We start from the raw sequence: 14520 nt of genomic DNA, 5'->3' as shown, positions 1-14520 counted from the left end.
AAACTTAAAACACTTCTTTTTTCCTGTTTAAGTAACTGCAAGTGGATATTGGTGACAATTGATTTTACTTCAAGTATATAAATAATGGTGAGTAGTTCTATAAAGACAAACATCTGTTATATGTAAATACCAAAAGGTTATATAAGACCTATTACTACCAATTAGATAAGAAACATTAATATGGAAACAGCCAAGATGCCCTAGGATAGATGAGTAGTACCAAAAATGTGGTACCTACACACAATGAAAAGCCATTAGAAAGAATAACATTATGTGATTCCCAAAGAAATGGATGGACCTAGAACCAATCATGTAACAAGTAAGGTAAGCCAAGCTTAGAGAAACAAACAGCACAGGTTTTCTCTCATATGCAGAAGTTAGATCTAATATACACTGGAACATGATAAATTATACAGGATTCTAGACATTTATACACAATGAGACCAAAAAAAAAATTCTTGGGAGAGAAACACAAAAGTACAATGTGCCCATTTGCATCTGATCATATAAAATATTTATCGACCTTCAGGAAATGGAAAACAGGGTTTGTTTTTCTTTGTTGCTGTTTCTTTTTGTCATGTCTGTTCACTTACCTGTCTTTGGGATGATAAGACACAGAAACAGAGGGACAAAGGTTGTACAAATACAGCCGTGGTACACACTAGACCCTATGTTGAAAATGAACTATAAACTTGTGTGTGGGGACAGGAAGGAAGGAAAGACAGTGAGGGAAAGGGTGACATTGCCCAAAAAGAAGTAGCCTCATTACCTGATTTATCTAACTGTAACCTGTTTGCATACCACCTTAATAACTACTTTTTTTCCCTTTTTTTTTTTGTGTGTCAAGTTATGGGACTTTAGCTCTGGGAGTGGCTGTTGTCCCTGAGCTCTTCAACTCAAGGCTACCACTTGAACCACAGCACCACTTCCGATTTTCCGGTGATTAATTGGAGGTAAGAGTCTCACGGGACTTTTTAGTGGCCAAGCTAGTTTTGAACCGCAATCCTCAGATTTCAGCCTTCTGAGTAGCTAGGATTACAGGTCTGAGCCACTGTACTCTGCTGTTAATAACAACTTTTAAATACAGAAAAAAAATCAGTAAAAACTGCTTTTTGGTCAGTATTAGTCAGAAATTAGTAATTTAAGAAATATTTACAGAACCAGGAGTTTGGCCTAGTGGTTAAAGTGCTTGCCTAGCTCGCGCGAAGACCTGGTTCGATTCCTCGGTACCACATACATACAAAAAAAGCTGGAAGTGGTGCTGAGGCTCAAGTGGTAGAGCTCTAGCCTTGAGAAAGTCAAGGACAGTGCTCAGGCCCTGAGCTCAAGCCCAGGACTGGCAAAAAAAAAAAAAAATTATTTACATTTTATTATTGTCAAGTTTCATACAATGGGATAATATCTAACTTATTTCTACATATAATCTTTTTCTACTTTAATTTTACATCTCTTAAATTAACAGGGGTAAGCAGGACAGGACTCATTTGTGTAGGTAATAAACTGGCTTAATAACACTAAGTGCAGCATTATTAATCATTTCCTATATTCCAGACACTGTTCTAAGAACTATGTACTGTCAATTTTTACAACTACCCTATAAAGTAGATACTTCCATATCTAATTTTAAGATGAAAGAGCTGAAGCTTAATGCAGGACAGTAGCTTTCCAAGAATCATGGTTATATATGTGAATGTGTATGTGTGTGTATGTGCATATATATATATATGCGCACATATATACACATACATAATTCCATGTCACTAGATTACCACCTACTGTAGAGCATTTTAGTACTTTAACATACATTTCTTAAATTCTATCCCTTCATAATACCAACGCTATCCACCTAAAAATGAAATCAAAATGAATCACTGGAGAACACCTCTGAACTCACTGTGATAAAATCTACTTATGGTTGGGAGCAGTGGCTCACGCCTGTAATCCTAGCTACTCAGGAGGCTGAGATCTGAGGATCAAGGTTCAAAGCAAGCCAGGGCACAAAAGGACCTGAGACTCATATCTCCAATTAACCTCTAGAAAACAGGAAGTAGGGCTTACTTAGCTCAAGGTAGGGCAGTAGCCTTCAGCTGGACAGCGCCCAGGCCAGTTCAAGACCCATGACCCACACATACACACACAAAAAATCTACTTATGGTATTATGTGTAAGCATATGAACAGCAAAGCAATCACATATCATGTTGACATGTCTTAGAAGTACAATATTTAAGATAGACTAGATAGCCTAGAACCATGTCTTCTAAATTTCCAGACACAACTTTAACAAATACTGCTTTCACAAGCAAGTGTCTTTACCAAATATGAGATTATATACTTCCTAAATAATGACAACTGTTAAGTCCCCACCTGTTATTTCTAATCTTCTAAAAAAAAATACAACATCAACAAAACCCTTAAATTTATCTCCAAACATTAAAATAAATTTATGCTATTATTATTCTAAATACAATTGAGCTCAAATGTTAATAATGCCTGTAATACTTTTGTCTGGCAAAGGATCATTTTCAGCAACTACAATACTATTGCATTTCTTCCATTACAGTTATTGAAATTTTTTGTTCAATATTTATTATTAAACATTTAATTTTTTTAAAAAAAGAATAGACAAAAGAAAATAAAAGCTAGAATCTGCAGAAATGGGGGTTTGCGTAACAAAGAACTGTACTAAAAAGTAACATCTATAACATCTTCCATGCAACTCTTTCAAAAAACATATATATACATATATGTTTATGTATATATGTGTGTGTGTGTATATATATATATATATACACATGTGTGTTTTTGTATAATCCCACATATGTAGAAACGGCAGGCCACTTCAAATATAAAAGACTTCCCAAAGGTTTTGCACATATCTAGTCAATATGTACATTTCAACCTATTATTTAGCCAAACACTATTTTGAACATTTTATAGCATGTTCATTCTTTAAGATTTTATTTTGATAAATATCAAGCTGTATTTTAAAATCTAATGATTTCTTGAATAGTGTGAACATATAAGATTACATGGGCCCAGAGTTGGTGGCTCATGCCTGTAATCTTATCTACTCAGGAGGCTGAGATCTGAGGATCCTGGTTTGAAGCTTGCTGAGGCATGCAGGAAAAGTCAGTGAAACTCTTAATCTCCAATTAATTATCAGAAAACCCGAAGTGGCACTGTGGTTCCAAGCCAATTCTGCATAAACCTGAAATAAACTATCACCTTAATCAAAGCAGTATGACTGTCATAGAAGACATCATACGTCTACCTAATGAAGCTACAAATTTCAAATGAATTTGAAAGGAAGAAAAGTTACAGCAAATTGTAAAAAAAAAAAAATCTCAATCTGAAACCTTAAATAAGTAATAAATAAAACCAGAGAAAGAAACAAAAAAGAGCCACAATTTTCAAAGTATATAATCAGAGCTACAGTAATATTTTAGAAAATCTTCACAGAACAGATTGAGTGATCTAATCCTAGAAAGTTCAGTGTCACAAACTCTGCAAGAAACAACTCAAAGTGGAATGGTATCCTATGTAATTTTGTATTTTATTTTTGTACAAAGAAGATAACTATTGTTTTGCTACTCCTGGAAAATATTAACAGGTAGAAACTGCTTAAAAGTGAAGGCCATCAAGAGTAAATTGACATACAGTAAGGCAACTGATAAAGGTGTTAAGACAACTGAAGGTGTCTTCTTCGTGTTTCAGTAAGATAACATTTGTAATAATTAGTGCACACCTAGGACTCTCCTAATAGAGGATTACAATAGTGCAAAACTTAGATACATAAGGCCATATAGGATGAGACTAAATGAAAGGATCTCCAGGATATAGAAACAAGTGCTTTATCTTGTAGATTGTTGTTCTTAATGTACTATGTTATTTCTCATCTCTTTTGTTGCCCTTTAGCTAATCTCATATTGTTACTGTATCTGACTTTGTTACCTGGTATATTATATATATATATATATATATGTTTATTTGTTTATTTGAAATAGGAAAGGGAAGGGGGGAACAAGATGATTGGGAGAGGATGGGGGAAGGAAATGGGGACAAAAACATGAGAAGGGGTATCAATGTGTGAGAAGTAATGCATTTACTAACTGGTGAATATAACTGTAATGCCTCTATACATTAAAATTTTTTTTAAAGTTTTGTTGGTTTAATACCAAACTTTTTCCAAGTCTCTTCCACTGAAGAGGAAAAAGATTATTGACAGAAATCTTAATTTAATAAGCACTAGTATCACCAACACTATCACATTTGTAGTGACTCAGGGAAATCTGTTCCTGGAATTTACTTACCTCTGACTGCATCCTGCTCTTCCCCTTCAGGAAATGCAACCTGGCTTGGCAAACTATTCCTAGATCGAGTAACTGTCTCTAACTGGGATGCACGTCCCAATAAAGACAGCTCATCTAGCACCTCTCCCTCTTTGGCCTCAAGATCTGATTTTGAAGTGGTTAAGGGCTTTATACTTTCAGGTGCCATTAGCTTGTTTGAGTCATTCAAACATGCTACCGTGCCACTATCTAAACTCAACACTCGGGCACGGGTCTTGTTGTTATTTGTGCTGGAAGTCCGTCGTGTGGCCCGCTTTCTGCCAGCTCCCTCAAGACCTAGGTGAGTCCTGTGTGTATGCTCTGAGTCTGTGCCCCGATCTTTATGAACATGCTTGGATTTTAGGGCACTGTATTTGCCCTCAGGAGACTGGCACGAATGAGAAGTGGTGCTAGAAGAGCTGTCACTGCTGAACTGGTGAGCAGAATGAACACTTGATGCTCTACTCAGGTCACTTTGATCACTAGAGTCCTCGTCATGACAAAATATAGCACTATGTGGTTTGGTTCCAGAAACTCCTCGAAAGGAAACATAGTCCTTATGCCGACTTGAGTCAAAACTGCTGGCCCGTTTCTTTCCTGTCCGTCTCCTGCCTGATTTATGAGCAGAGGCTGTCCGGTGGATTAAACTAGAGGACTTAGGCCGGACATCCCCTTCCTTTTGCTTTCCACCCTCATCTTTACAAAGTTTGGTATCTACTGACACAGTGGACTTCTCACTCTGCTCCTCTCTGTTTTCAGCAGTAGTCTCAGAAGGTCTATCCCCTGGTTCAGTAAACTCATTTGCGTGGGGGTTTTTATTGGCTTCTTCAGAGGCAGAAGTGCTGAGTTCTCTCTGATTATGCATCTCGTCAGAGCCCTGAGTATCTTGGGCCTCAGGAACCCTGCTATTTGCACTCTTTTCCAAAGCAATCTTGTCACTGCTAGTCCTTTGGTCACTGGTACAGCTGCTCCTCTCCTCTGGGTCAGCACAACATTCTTTTTTCCTAGTAGTTCTCTTTCCCACTTTAGGAGACTCCTCATGCTCTGACAGGATACTCTCTATGTGAGTAGAGCTGGTCTGCTCACTTTTATAGCTGCTGACAGTACTGTTGGTGTCACGGTCTGTCCCACTGCAATAGCTCTCTGTTGAGCCACTACTCCGAGTACTCAGGCTCCTCAGGCTGTCCATGCTTTTGTCTGCATCCAGTACTTTGCTCTTCCCACTTTTTGTAGGTAGCTGAGAATTACTGTTTTTCAGGTCACCAGCAAGCTGAAATTCTCCAGGCAGGCAAGAATTTTCCGCCAAGGATTCTTTAGAACCAGAATGAGGCTTGGAAGATTCTAACTCACTTACTGGATCTAATCCTCGTCTTTGCTGGTAAAGAGGAAAGTCATTCAGTGAAGTGTCAGGGAAAGCCACAGCAGAACTGGAAGTCCGTGGTACACCTCGTGGCCGGTGATCTTTCCGATAAGAGTGTGAATGTAAAGGTACAAGCGAAGCTACTTCTGTATCACAGGCACTGGACAGAGACTGATCAATGTGGTGGTGGTGGCTATGGCTTGGCAAGCTCACTTTGTCACTGAAGTCCCTTGGCAAGTCTTGTCCACAAGAGGACAAGGAAGGCTGAATAGAGATGAAGGAGTCATTGGAGACCAAACGGAAGAGCTTCCGATCAGTTGCCAAATCTGTTTGAAACATTTGAAAATATTAACACAGAAATATGCTTCACTATTGTTTAACAATAGAATTCACAGCACATAGTAAATAAAGAATATACACTTCATCAAATAGATCATTAGGTAACAGTTGGCCTATCATTCCAATGAGATAGTTTCTATTTTACAAACTCACATTCTATTAGTGGACCATTAAATTAAACTTCCAAATATTTAGAGCTGGTTTCAGAAAAAGGTTCTATAGGCTATTTACAAATTAAGAAGAAACAGCTCTTTGCTGGTGGCTCATGCCTATAATTCTTGCTACTTAGAAAGCTGAGATATGAGAATTGTGTTTTGAAGTAAGCCTGGGCAGACAAATTCAAGAAACTCGTATCTCCAATTACTCAGCAAAAAAACCCTGAAAGTGAAGAAGTTGTTCAAGTGATAGAATGCCTGCCTTGGTGAAAAAGCCAGACAAGAATGTTAGCCCCTGAAATCAAATCCCAGTAATAGCATGGGGAAAAAAAGGGAAGTTACTAATAATGCTCACATATTTTTTAAAAATCTAAATCAGGATTTGATTGAAATAACTAAAAATTCAGAGATAGCCTCTAACTAAACTGAAAACAGCACAAAGAGATACCATTTTTCTCTAATTAAATTTTTTCTAATGATTAATATTAGTGGTATTTAAGGTAAGAATGATGGGCTTACAGTTCACTTTACAAGTGGCTCACACTTAATACTATCTCATCTATCCAGAAAGTAGATGACTGGGAGTATTGAAGTAAAAAGTCAGCCTAGATAAAAAACATTTGTAGAGGGGCCAGGAGTTTGGCCTAGTGGCAGAGTGCCTGACTGGCATGCACAAAGACCTGGGTTCGATTCCACAGTACCACATACGTAGAAAAAGCCAGAAGTGGGCAGTAGCCTTGAACAGAAGAGCTCAGGGACAGCGCCCAGGCCCAAAGTTCAAGTCCCATCACCAATCAAAAAAAATTTTTTTTTATTTTTCTGTACTCACTCCCTGTTTTGTAGATCTCTTCCAGTTTCTGGTCCCATAACAAGCATTCACAAATACTTAAAACTAGTTCCTCCACCTTTCATCCTACCCTTGTTTACAAATGAGGATGGTCTATTGTTCTTAGACAAGAAAGACCTGTGAAGCTAGACAGGGACACTGTCCTTCTTTGAAGTGAAGAAATAACAAGACCTACAACCCACATCTTCAGATTTCTCCCAGTAATTCTGAATCATGGCAAAATGAGTACAAATCAACTATTTTCTGATCAACTAATTAAATCACTGGTCTTTTAAATCCAAACAAGCCAAAGAACCACAAGTCTCAAGTATTGTCACTGTTAGCATATCATTATAATTATTTTATATTATTATTACTGAGATTCTTGCCCCTACCTAGATTTTCAAGCCAAAATGAACAATTACCACTAGATGGTGCCAAACCACAGGTAGGACCAAGAAGGGCTAGATAAGAGCCAGGCTACCAAAATTTCAAGCCAGAAAACTTTATATGCTTGCTGTTAACTATCTTCATAATAATTCAACTCCACATTTTACCTGATTAATTTTTGTGTTTTTATACTTTATAATCTAAATTTAAAACACAAATATGAGCCAGGCATCAGTGGTTCAAGTCTAGTGACTAGGCTTACTCCTAGATACTCAGGAGTCTGCGATCTGAGGATCACAGTTCATCCAGCACATGTAGAAAAGTCTATGAAACTCTTATCTTATTAGCCACTAAAAAAGCTCAAGTGGGATTGTATATAGAGATTCCCTTCTTGAATACTTGTTTGTTAATCATGTCATTTGAAATATGATATAAAAATCAATGTTAATAAATTCTTAAAAAAAAAAAAAGTGGTAGAGTGCCAGCCTTTAGCGAAAAGGCTAAATGACAATGTCCAGGATCTGAATTCAAGTTCCAGTAATAAGGAGAGGGAAAACAAACAAACAAAGCTTCTTATTTGAAATCCAGACTTCTCTGTGTAGACAGGGTTACATGGAAGTGACATAGTACTTCATACTGGGTATTTCCCCAATTAAATTCTCTATCCTACACCCTCTCCTCTCCCTACTCTTGGGTAAACATTTCTGTTTTAATTAAAGGGGACTCCTATCCTTCCATTGCTTAGTCCCAAAGCCTAAATCATCTATTTCCTTTATATGGTTACATGCAAGTCCACCAATGTATATTCATATTAAATTTAATAGGTTATATAGGTTATTTTCAATAGATTATTACAATAATCTGCTAACAACTTTTCTGTCCAGCGTTTGTCCCATGTTAATATTATCTCAACAGTGATTCTGTAAAAGTATAATGCAACCCTCAATCAGTTCTTTACCTCATTTGGAATTAAGACTATCATCTAAGATAGCATCTAAAAACTCTACACAATCTGCCCCCATTTTTTTCTCACCAAAATTATCTCTCAAACTAATATGCATGTTCCTACTTTACAGTTTTTCAGCTTTTGTTTCCCACTGTGTGAAAAAAATGTGCTTTGCCTCAGATATCCTAATGGTACACTACTCCTTTTCAGGTCTTGGCTGTGAGACTTTCCTTAAAGGACATTACTTTAAATTACTATTACCCCAGTCTCTCCCACTCTATGTACATCAACATTAAGAAGCCATACAAGAATAAAAATTGTTATCTGTACACTAACTTATTTCTAGACATATAAGTACTAAAAATATTTGTTTTAAGTGGAAAATCCATGAAAAAATGTTATGTGATAAAAAATGTTATAAAACTATATAAAAAATTATGTAGTAGAGTGATTAAATTAATGATTCCAAACTAAATTTGAATTTACAAAAGTACTGCTTTGCTCCTCTGTGACTTTGAGACATAAAAAGTTATCTCTAAGCTATAATATACTTACTATAAAGTAAGAATAAATAATAGAATCAAGTTCAAATGCCTTCTGTGAAGATTGGGTCGATAAATACACTAAAGCAGTTAGAAGAGGATCTACACTAGGGATCAACAAACTAAGGACTATGGAAAAAATTGGCCATTTATAAAGGAAGTTTTAGAGCTGTATAATTACACCCACTTATTTATGTTTTATGGGACCTTTCACTCTTTTATAGTAGAGTTTGGTAGCAGGAAAGACACTATGACCTTCAAAATCTACCTGGCTCTTTGCAAACTAAGTGTGCCAACACCTAAATTGGACAACAGTATTTACTCAGTGAGCAAGTATAGATAGCTACAAGGGTAGATCTATATGTATATAAATCTCAGTTCAACCAATGGTGGGGGGGCACATAGAAATGCAGGGCTAAAGGAAGAACAAATGCAGCAGTGGTACTCACTACACACTATGTTGAAAATGAATATAACTTGTGGGTGGATATAAGAGAGAAAAAACTGGAGAGAGCAGGGGAGAGGTGACATCAAAAAAAAAAAAAAAAAAAAAGACCAGAAGTGGAGGAATGCTAGCCTTAAGAAAGCTCAAGGACAGTGTCCAGGCCCTGAGTTCAAGCCTCAGGACCAAACCAAAAAAAAGTACTCTAGTCATCTTGATAATTTTCCTATTTATTTTAATATATTTTTAAAGACAGAAATAAAAGGTCACAGGCATTAAAAAAATAATCTTACTTGCACATGGTACTTTCCAGATATAAAATAAGATAATGAGACATATAACTCCTAAATGCACTGGTACCAAACCCCTCTAAGCCTACTTGTTTTTTTATTGTTTTGCCAGTCCTTGGGCTTTCTCAAGGCTACAGCTCTACCACTTGAGCCATAGCACCACTTTTCAGTTTTTCTATGAATGTGGGTACCAAGGAATTAAACTCCGATCTTGGTGCATACTAGGCAAGCACTCTACCTCTAGGCCAAACTCCTAGCCCTTACTCATTAAAGCATTCTAGAAAAGGAAATTATAATTTTCAAAACCACTGACTTTACTTTAAAAAAAAAGTTTCCCCCATATCTGTATATTTAGGTCTCTTTCAGTGGGGGGAGGGGCACACGCAAGTGGGACTAACCCACAAAAGCAAATGACAATAGGGTATAATAATTTCAAAAAAGTTACATACCATGAACAAAATAAGCTTATACAAAATGGACTTGAGTAAAACATCAAGTTAATGGCCAACTGAAGAACAGCAGAATTTATTCCCCATCTCATACTCTAGTACATATGTCCATAAAATTCTCTCAGCATTACTCAGCAGAACGTATCTAAATAAATTCAGTAAGATAAAAATATTTACAATGCTGCCAGGCATGAGATGGCTCACACCTGCAATCCTAGTTTCCCAGAAGGCAGAGATCTGAGGATCAAGGTTCAAAGTCAGCCCAGGAACTAAAGACTATGAGACTCTTATCTCCAATTAATCACTAGAAAATGGGAAGTGGGGCTGTGGCTCAAGGACAGGGCAGTAACCTTGAGCTAAAGAGTTCAGGGACAGCACCCAGGCCCGGGGGTAGGGTGGTATCCTTGAGCTGAAGAGCACAGGAACAGTGCCCAGGCCCAGAGTTCAAGCCTCATGAGCCACAAAAAAAAAAAAAAAAAAACAACAAAAAACTTATACTGCTTTATTACTGTTATCCTAGTGAATTGTTTTATGTTCGTTTCCTAAATTAAAAATATTAAATTACAAAATTTTGTGGAAATGTTATGTATTCCATAAATTTATCCCAGTTATTACAACGTGTCACCAGAAAGCTTAATGTTCTTACCTTGTTCTTCACTTCCTTCCTTACAAAGACTAGAGCTCTGGCCTAGACTTAAACTAATGTCATCAGAAGTCTTAGCAGTATCTGTATCTCCTGTAGAGAGAAACATAGAAAGATGTTAAGTTAAAAATAAAGCTTAGTGTGGCAAAACCAAGAAATATCAGAAATATGGTAGATATATATCATCTAAAGTAGTTTCTGCATATCAAGGATTACTTTAATGGACAATGCACTTATTTCTTCATTAAGAAATGTCATGGACTGTGAGAGCTCGTAACTATTCTCATTACGTATCAAAATTACACACCAGTAGTATGGAAAGCTTCATCATGTCAGCTAATAAGCTGTTTCTTTAAAAATAAGTATAACCAAGAACTTGTGGCTCACACTTGTAATCCTACCTACCCAGGAGGCTGGAATCAGAGGATTACAGTTCAAAGCCATTCAGGGCTGGAAAGTTCATGAGACTGTTATCCCCAATAAACTACTCAGAAAAAGCCAGAAGTGGTTCTCTGACTCAAGTGGAAGAGCACAGCCTTGTGCACAGAGAGGCTCAGAAATAGAGTTTATGCCCTGAGGTCAAGCCCCACAACCAGCATTAAAACAAAACAAAAAACAAAACAAAAAAATTAGATTTTAGGGCTAGACGAGTGGCTCAAGTGATATAGCACCAGCCAAGGAACAAACTGAGCAACTGAATCCTCGGGTTCAAACTCATGTTTTAAAAAAAAAAAAGTAGTAGGGCACTGAGGGCTCATGCCTGTAATCCTAGTTATTCAGAAGGCTGAGATCTGAGGATCCTGACTCTTGTCTCCAATTAACCACCAGAAAACGAGCTGTGGATCAAGTGGCAAAGCCTTGAGCTGAAAAGCTTAGGGACAGCGCCCAGGACCAGAGTTCAAGCCCTATGGCTGATTAAAAAAAAAAAACAAAAAAAAACCTTTTTTTAAAATAAAAAATGACATTATAACAACTTGAAATAATAGAAATGCTCTTCTTTGGAAAAACTAATAAACTAAAAGATTATAAAACAAATATACTATGAATTTAATCTAAAATACATGCATAGAACAAAAGAAAAAAAGACTACTTTAGTGTCAAATTTATGTTTAGATTTAAATTTTTCTCAACGAATTCATTTTCCCAGCTGGGACTTTGGCCTAATGGTAGACTGTTTGCCTAGTATGCACAAAGACCAGGGTTCAACTCCTCAGTACCACATACACAGAAAAAGCCAGAAGTGGTTCTGGGCTCAAGTGGTAGACCTCTAGCATTGAGAAAGTCCAAGGATAGTGCTCAGGCCCTGAGTTCAAACCCCAGAACTGGCTCCCTCCCCCCCCCACAAAAAGCCAATAATAATAGTAATTTTCCATGAACCTCACCTAAACTTATAAAAATATTTTCCTTCATGGAAAGAAAATTTCTTATAGTTCAAAAGTTATGAAATGGAATATAAGTGGTCACACTTGAGAAATTTAGATGATGAAAGCATAACACAATTTAAGCAACCTTTAAAAAGTTAATTTCATCTATAAATTCAAGAATTACCTTTTATGACATTTGAATGTACAGCAATTGTCCTTATCAACCAAAAAAGTAATGAAAGTTACAAGCAATGTTCAAATTAGATCATGTGTACCTTTAATAGTCGCTGCTGTCCCAAGACGAGAGGAACCAGATCCAATCTGAAAACATGGAAAAGAGAAAACTAATTAAAATATTAGCTATATGCTACTACCAATACACACTAGCAGATCTATCAAACACAATTTACTATCTAAAATCCTACCAATTTTTTACTAATAATAAAAATCACTGGGGCCAGGTGTTTGGCCTAGTGGCAGAGTGCTTGCCTAGCATGCACAAAGACCCAGGTTCGATTCCTCAGTACCACATACATAGGGGGGAAAAAAAAAGCTGGAAGTGGCACTGTGGCTCAAGTGGTAGAGCTCTAGCCTTAAGAAAAGTCCAAGGACAGTGCTTAGGCCCTGAGTTCAAGCCCCACAACTGGCAAAAAAAAAAAATCACTTTCATTGATAACATTGTATAATATATTCTAGCATGAGCACACAACCTATTGGCTGTGGCACACACTGTATTATCATACAGAGGTGCTAAGCTACTGAATCTCTCTGCATATTCAGAACTCTCTGAGCTTATGGGGCTAGAAACCTTCAAAGACAAGAAATTTGTGGTTTTATACACAGTCCTGTCATTTCTGTATTGCATACCTAACATGTTTATGTAAGCTTTCTTTTTTTTTTTAATTTTTGCCAGTCCTGAGGCTTGAACTCAGAGCCTGGGCACTGTCCTTGGACACCTTTGCTCTGGGCTAGTGCTTGGCCACTTGAGCCACAGCACCACTTCAGGCTTTTTCTGAGTATGTGGTACCATAGAATCGAATCTAGGTCTCCATGCATGCTAGGTGAGCACTCTACCACTAGGCTATCCTCCCAGCCTATCATGTAAGACTTTTTTTTTCATATTTTTTTACTGTAATTAATAGAAGGGTTACATTATATTCACCAGATAGAAGGTGCATTACTTCACAAACATGTCCTGGTCCCCATTTCCCTTCCCTCACCCCCGCCCCTCATCTTGTTTTCCCCCTTCCCTATCCTATTTCAAATAACCAAATAAGCATATATACAATATATCAGATAACAAGGTAGGGCCAGGAGTTTGGCCTAGTGGTTAAAGTGCTTGCCTAGCATGCATGAAGACCCGGGTTCGATTCCTCGGTACCACATACATAGAAAAAAAGCCGGAAGTGGTGCTGAGGCTCAAGTGGTAGAGCTCTAGTCTTGAGAAAGTCCAAGGACAGTGCTCAGGCCCTGAGCTCAAGCACAGGACTGGCAAAAAAAAAAAAAACAAAAAACAGATAACAAGGTAAAATTCTGTAACCATATGAGATAACCAAGGGACAGCAAAAGAGATGAAAGATAACATAGTACATGTAAGACTTTCTATCCCTAATAAACTTACAACTCCTCAGGATAAAGACATTTCAGGGAACAAAACATACAAAAAATGCAACAGAGACAAATATAAGCCCATCAAATTGTTAGCATATTAATATGCACTAATAATTCCTTAGTTCCAGGATAGAAAATGCTTCTATATAGATGGCTAGAAAAATAAATAAGTAAATGAATAAATAAATTGATGGGCACAGGGGCTCACATCTTAATCCTAACTACTCAGGAGGCTGAGATCTGAGAACTGTGATTTGAAGCCTGCATAAGCAAAACAAATTCATGAGACTCTTAATCTCCCATTAACCACCAAAGTCAGAAGTAGATTTGAGACTCAGATGGTAGCATATTAGCTTTGAGTGAAAAGGCTAAAAGACATTTCACTTGCCCAAGTTCAAAAACAAAACAAAACAAAAACCAAAAGCGGGATAAAAAAAAAAAACATACCACAAAGAAAAACAAATTTAACCACAGGATATCAACTAAATCAAGTCTTAGCAATAATTTCTATATGTGTTTCACAGAATTCAACAAAGAAAGTAATTCAGGAAATTCGGCATTCGCTGAATGATGAACATAGTTTAATGATTCCTTTGACAGGACAGGATGAACGTCGCGACCTGGATGGCCACTGAGTAATACACACAAATGTAAAAGACTCACAAACAATTGAGCTTTGTGCTATAATAATATAATATATAATAGCTATAAGCTATGTGTCAGTAAGAAAGTAAAAATAAGCATAGAAATGCAGATGAAATTAATAAGCTCTTAATATAGCCAATAAAAATTAAACGCTATAATATTTTTGAAGTTTTTATTAACTTTGATACT

General features: G+C 36.9%; 1 protein-coding gene across 3 annotated transcripts in view; it reads right to left on the bottom strand.

Moving 5' to 3' along the window:
- The window catches only part of Pcnx1 (pecanex 1), a 143847-nt gene that overhangs the window by 87283 nt on the left and 42044 nt on the right, over positions 1-14520 (bottom strand). For all 3 annotated transcript variants that reach the window (XM_090344398.1, XM_090344399.1, XM_090344400.1), the window contains 3 exons: positions 12351-12396; positions 10715-10804; positions 4312-6015 (listed from right to left, as the gene is read on the bottom strand). In XM_090344398.1, the coding sequence (XP_090200524.1) occupies positions 4312-6015; positions 10715-10804; positions 12351-12396 (1840 nt within the window). The remainder of the gene's footprint in view (positions 1-4311; positions 6016-10714; positions 10805-12350; positions 12397-14520) is intronic.

The sequence above is a fragment of the Megascapheus bottae genome, chromosome 14 (assembly GCF_031878675.1).
Source record: "Megascapheus bottae isolate mThoBot1 chromosome 14, mThoBot2.hap1, whole genome shotgun sequence".
NCBI classification, from domain to species: Eukaryota; Metazoa; Chordata; class Mammalia; order Rodentia; family Geomyidae; genus Megascapheus; species Megascapheus bottae.
The sequence above is the reverse complement of the archived record's forward strand: the minus strand, read 5'-3'. Positions and strand labels throughout refer to the sequence as shown.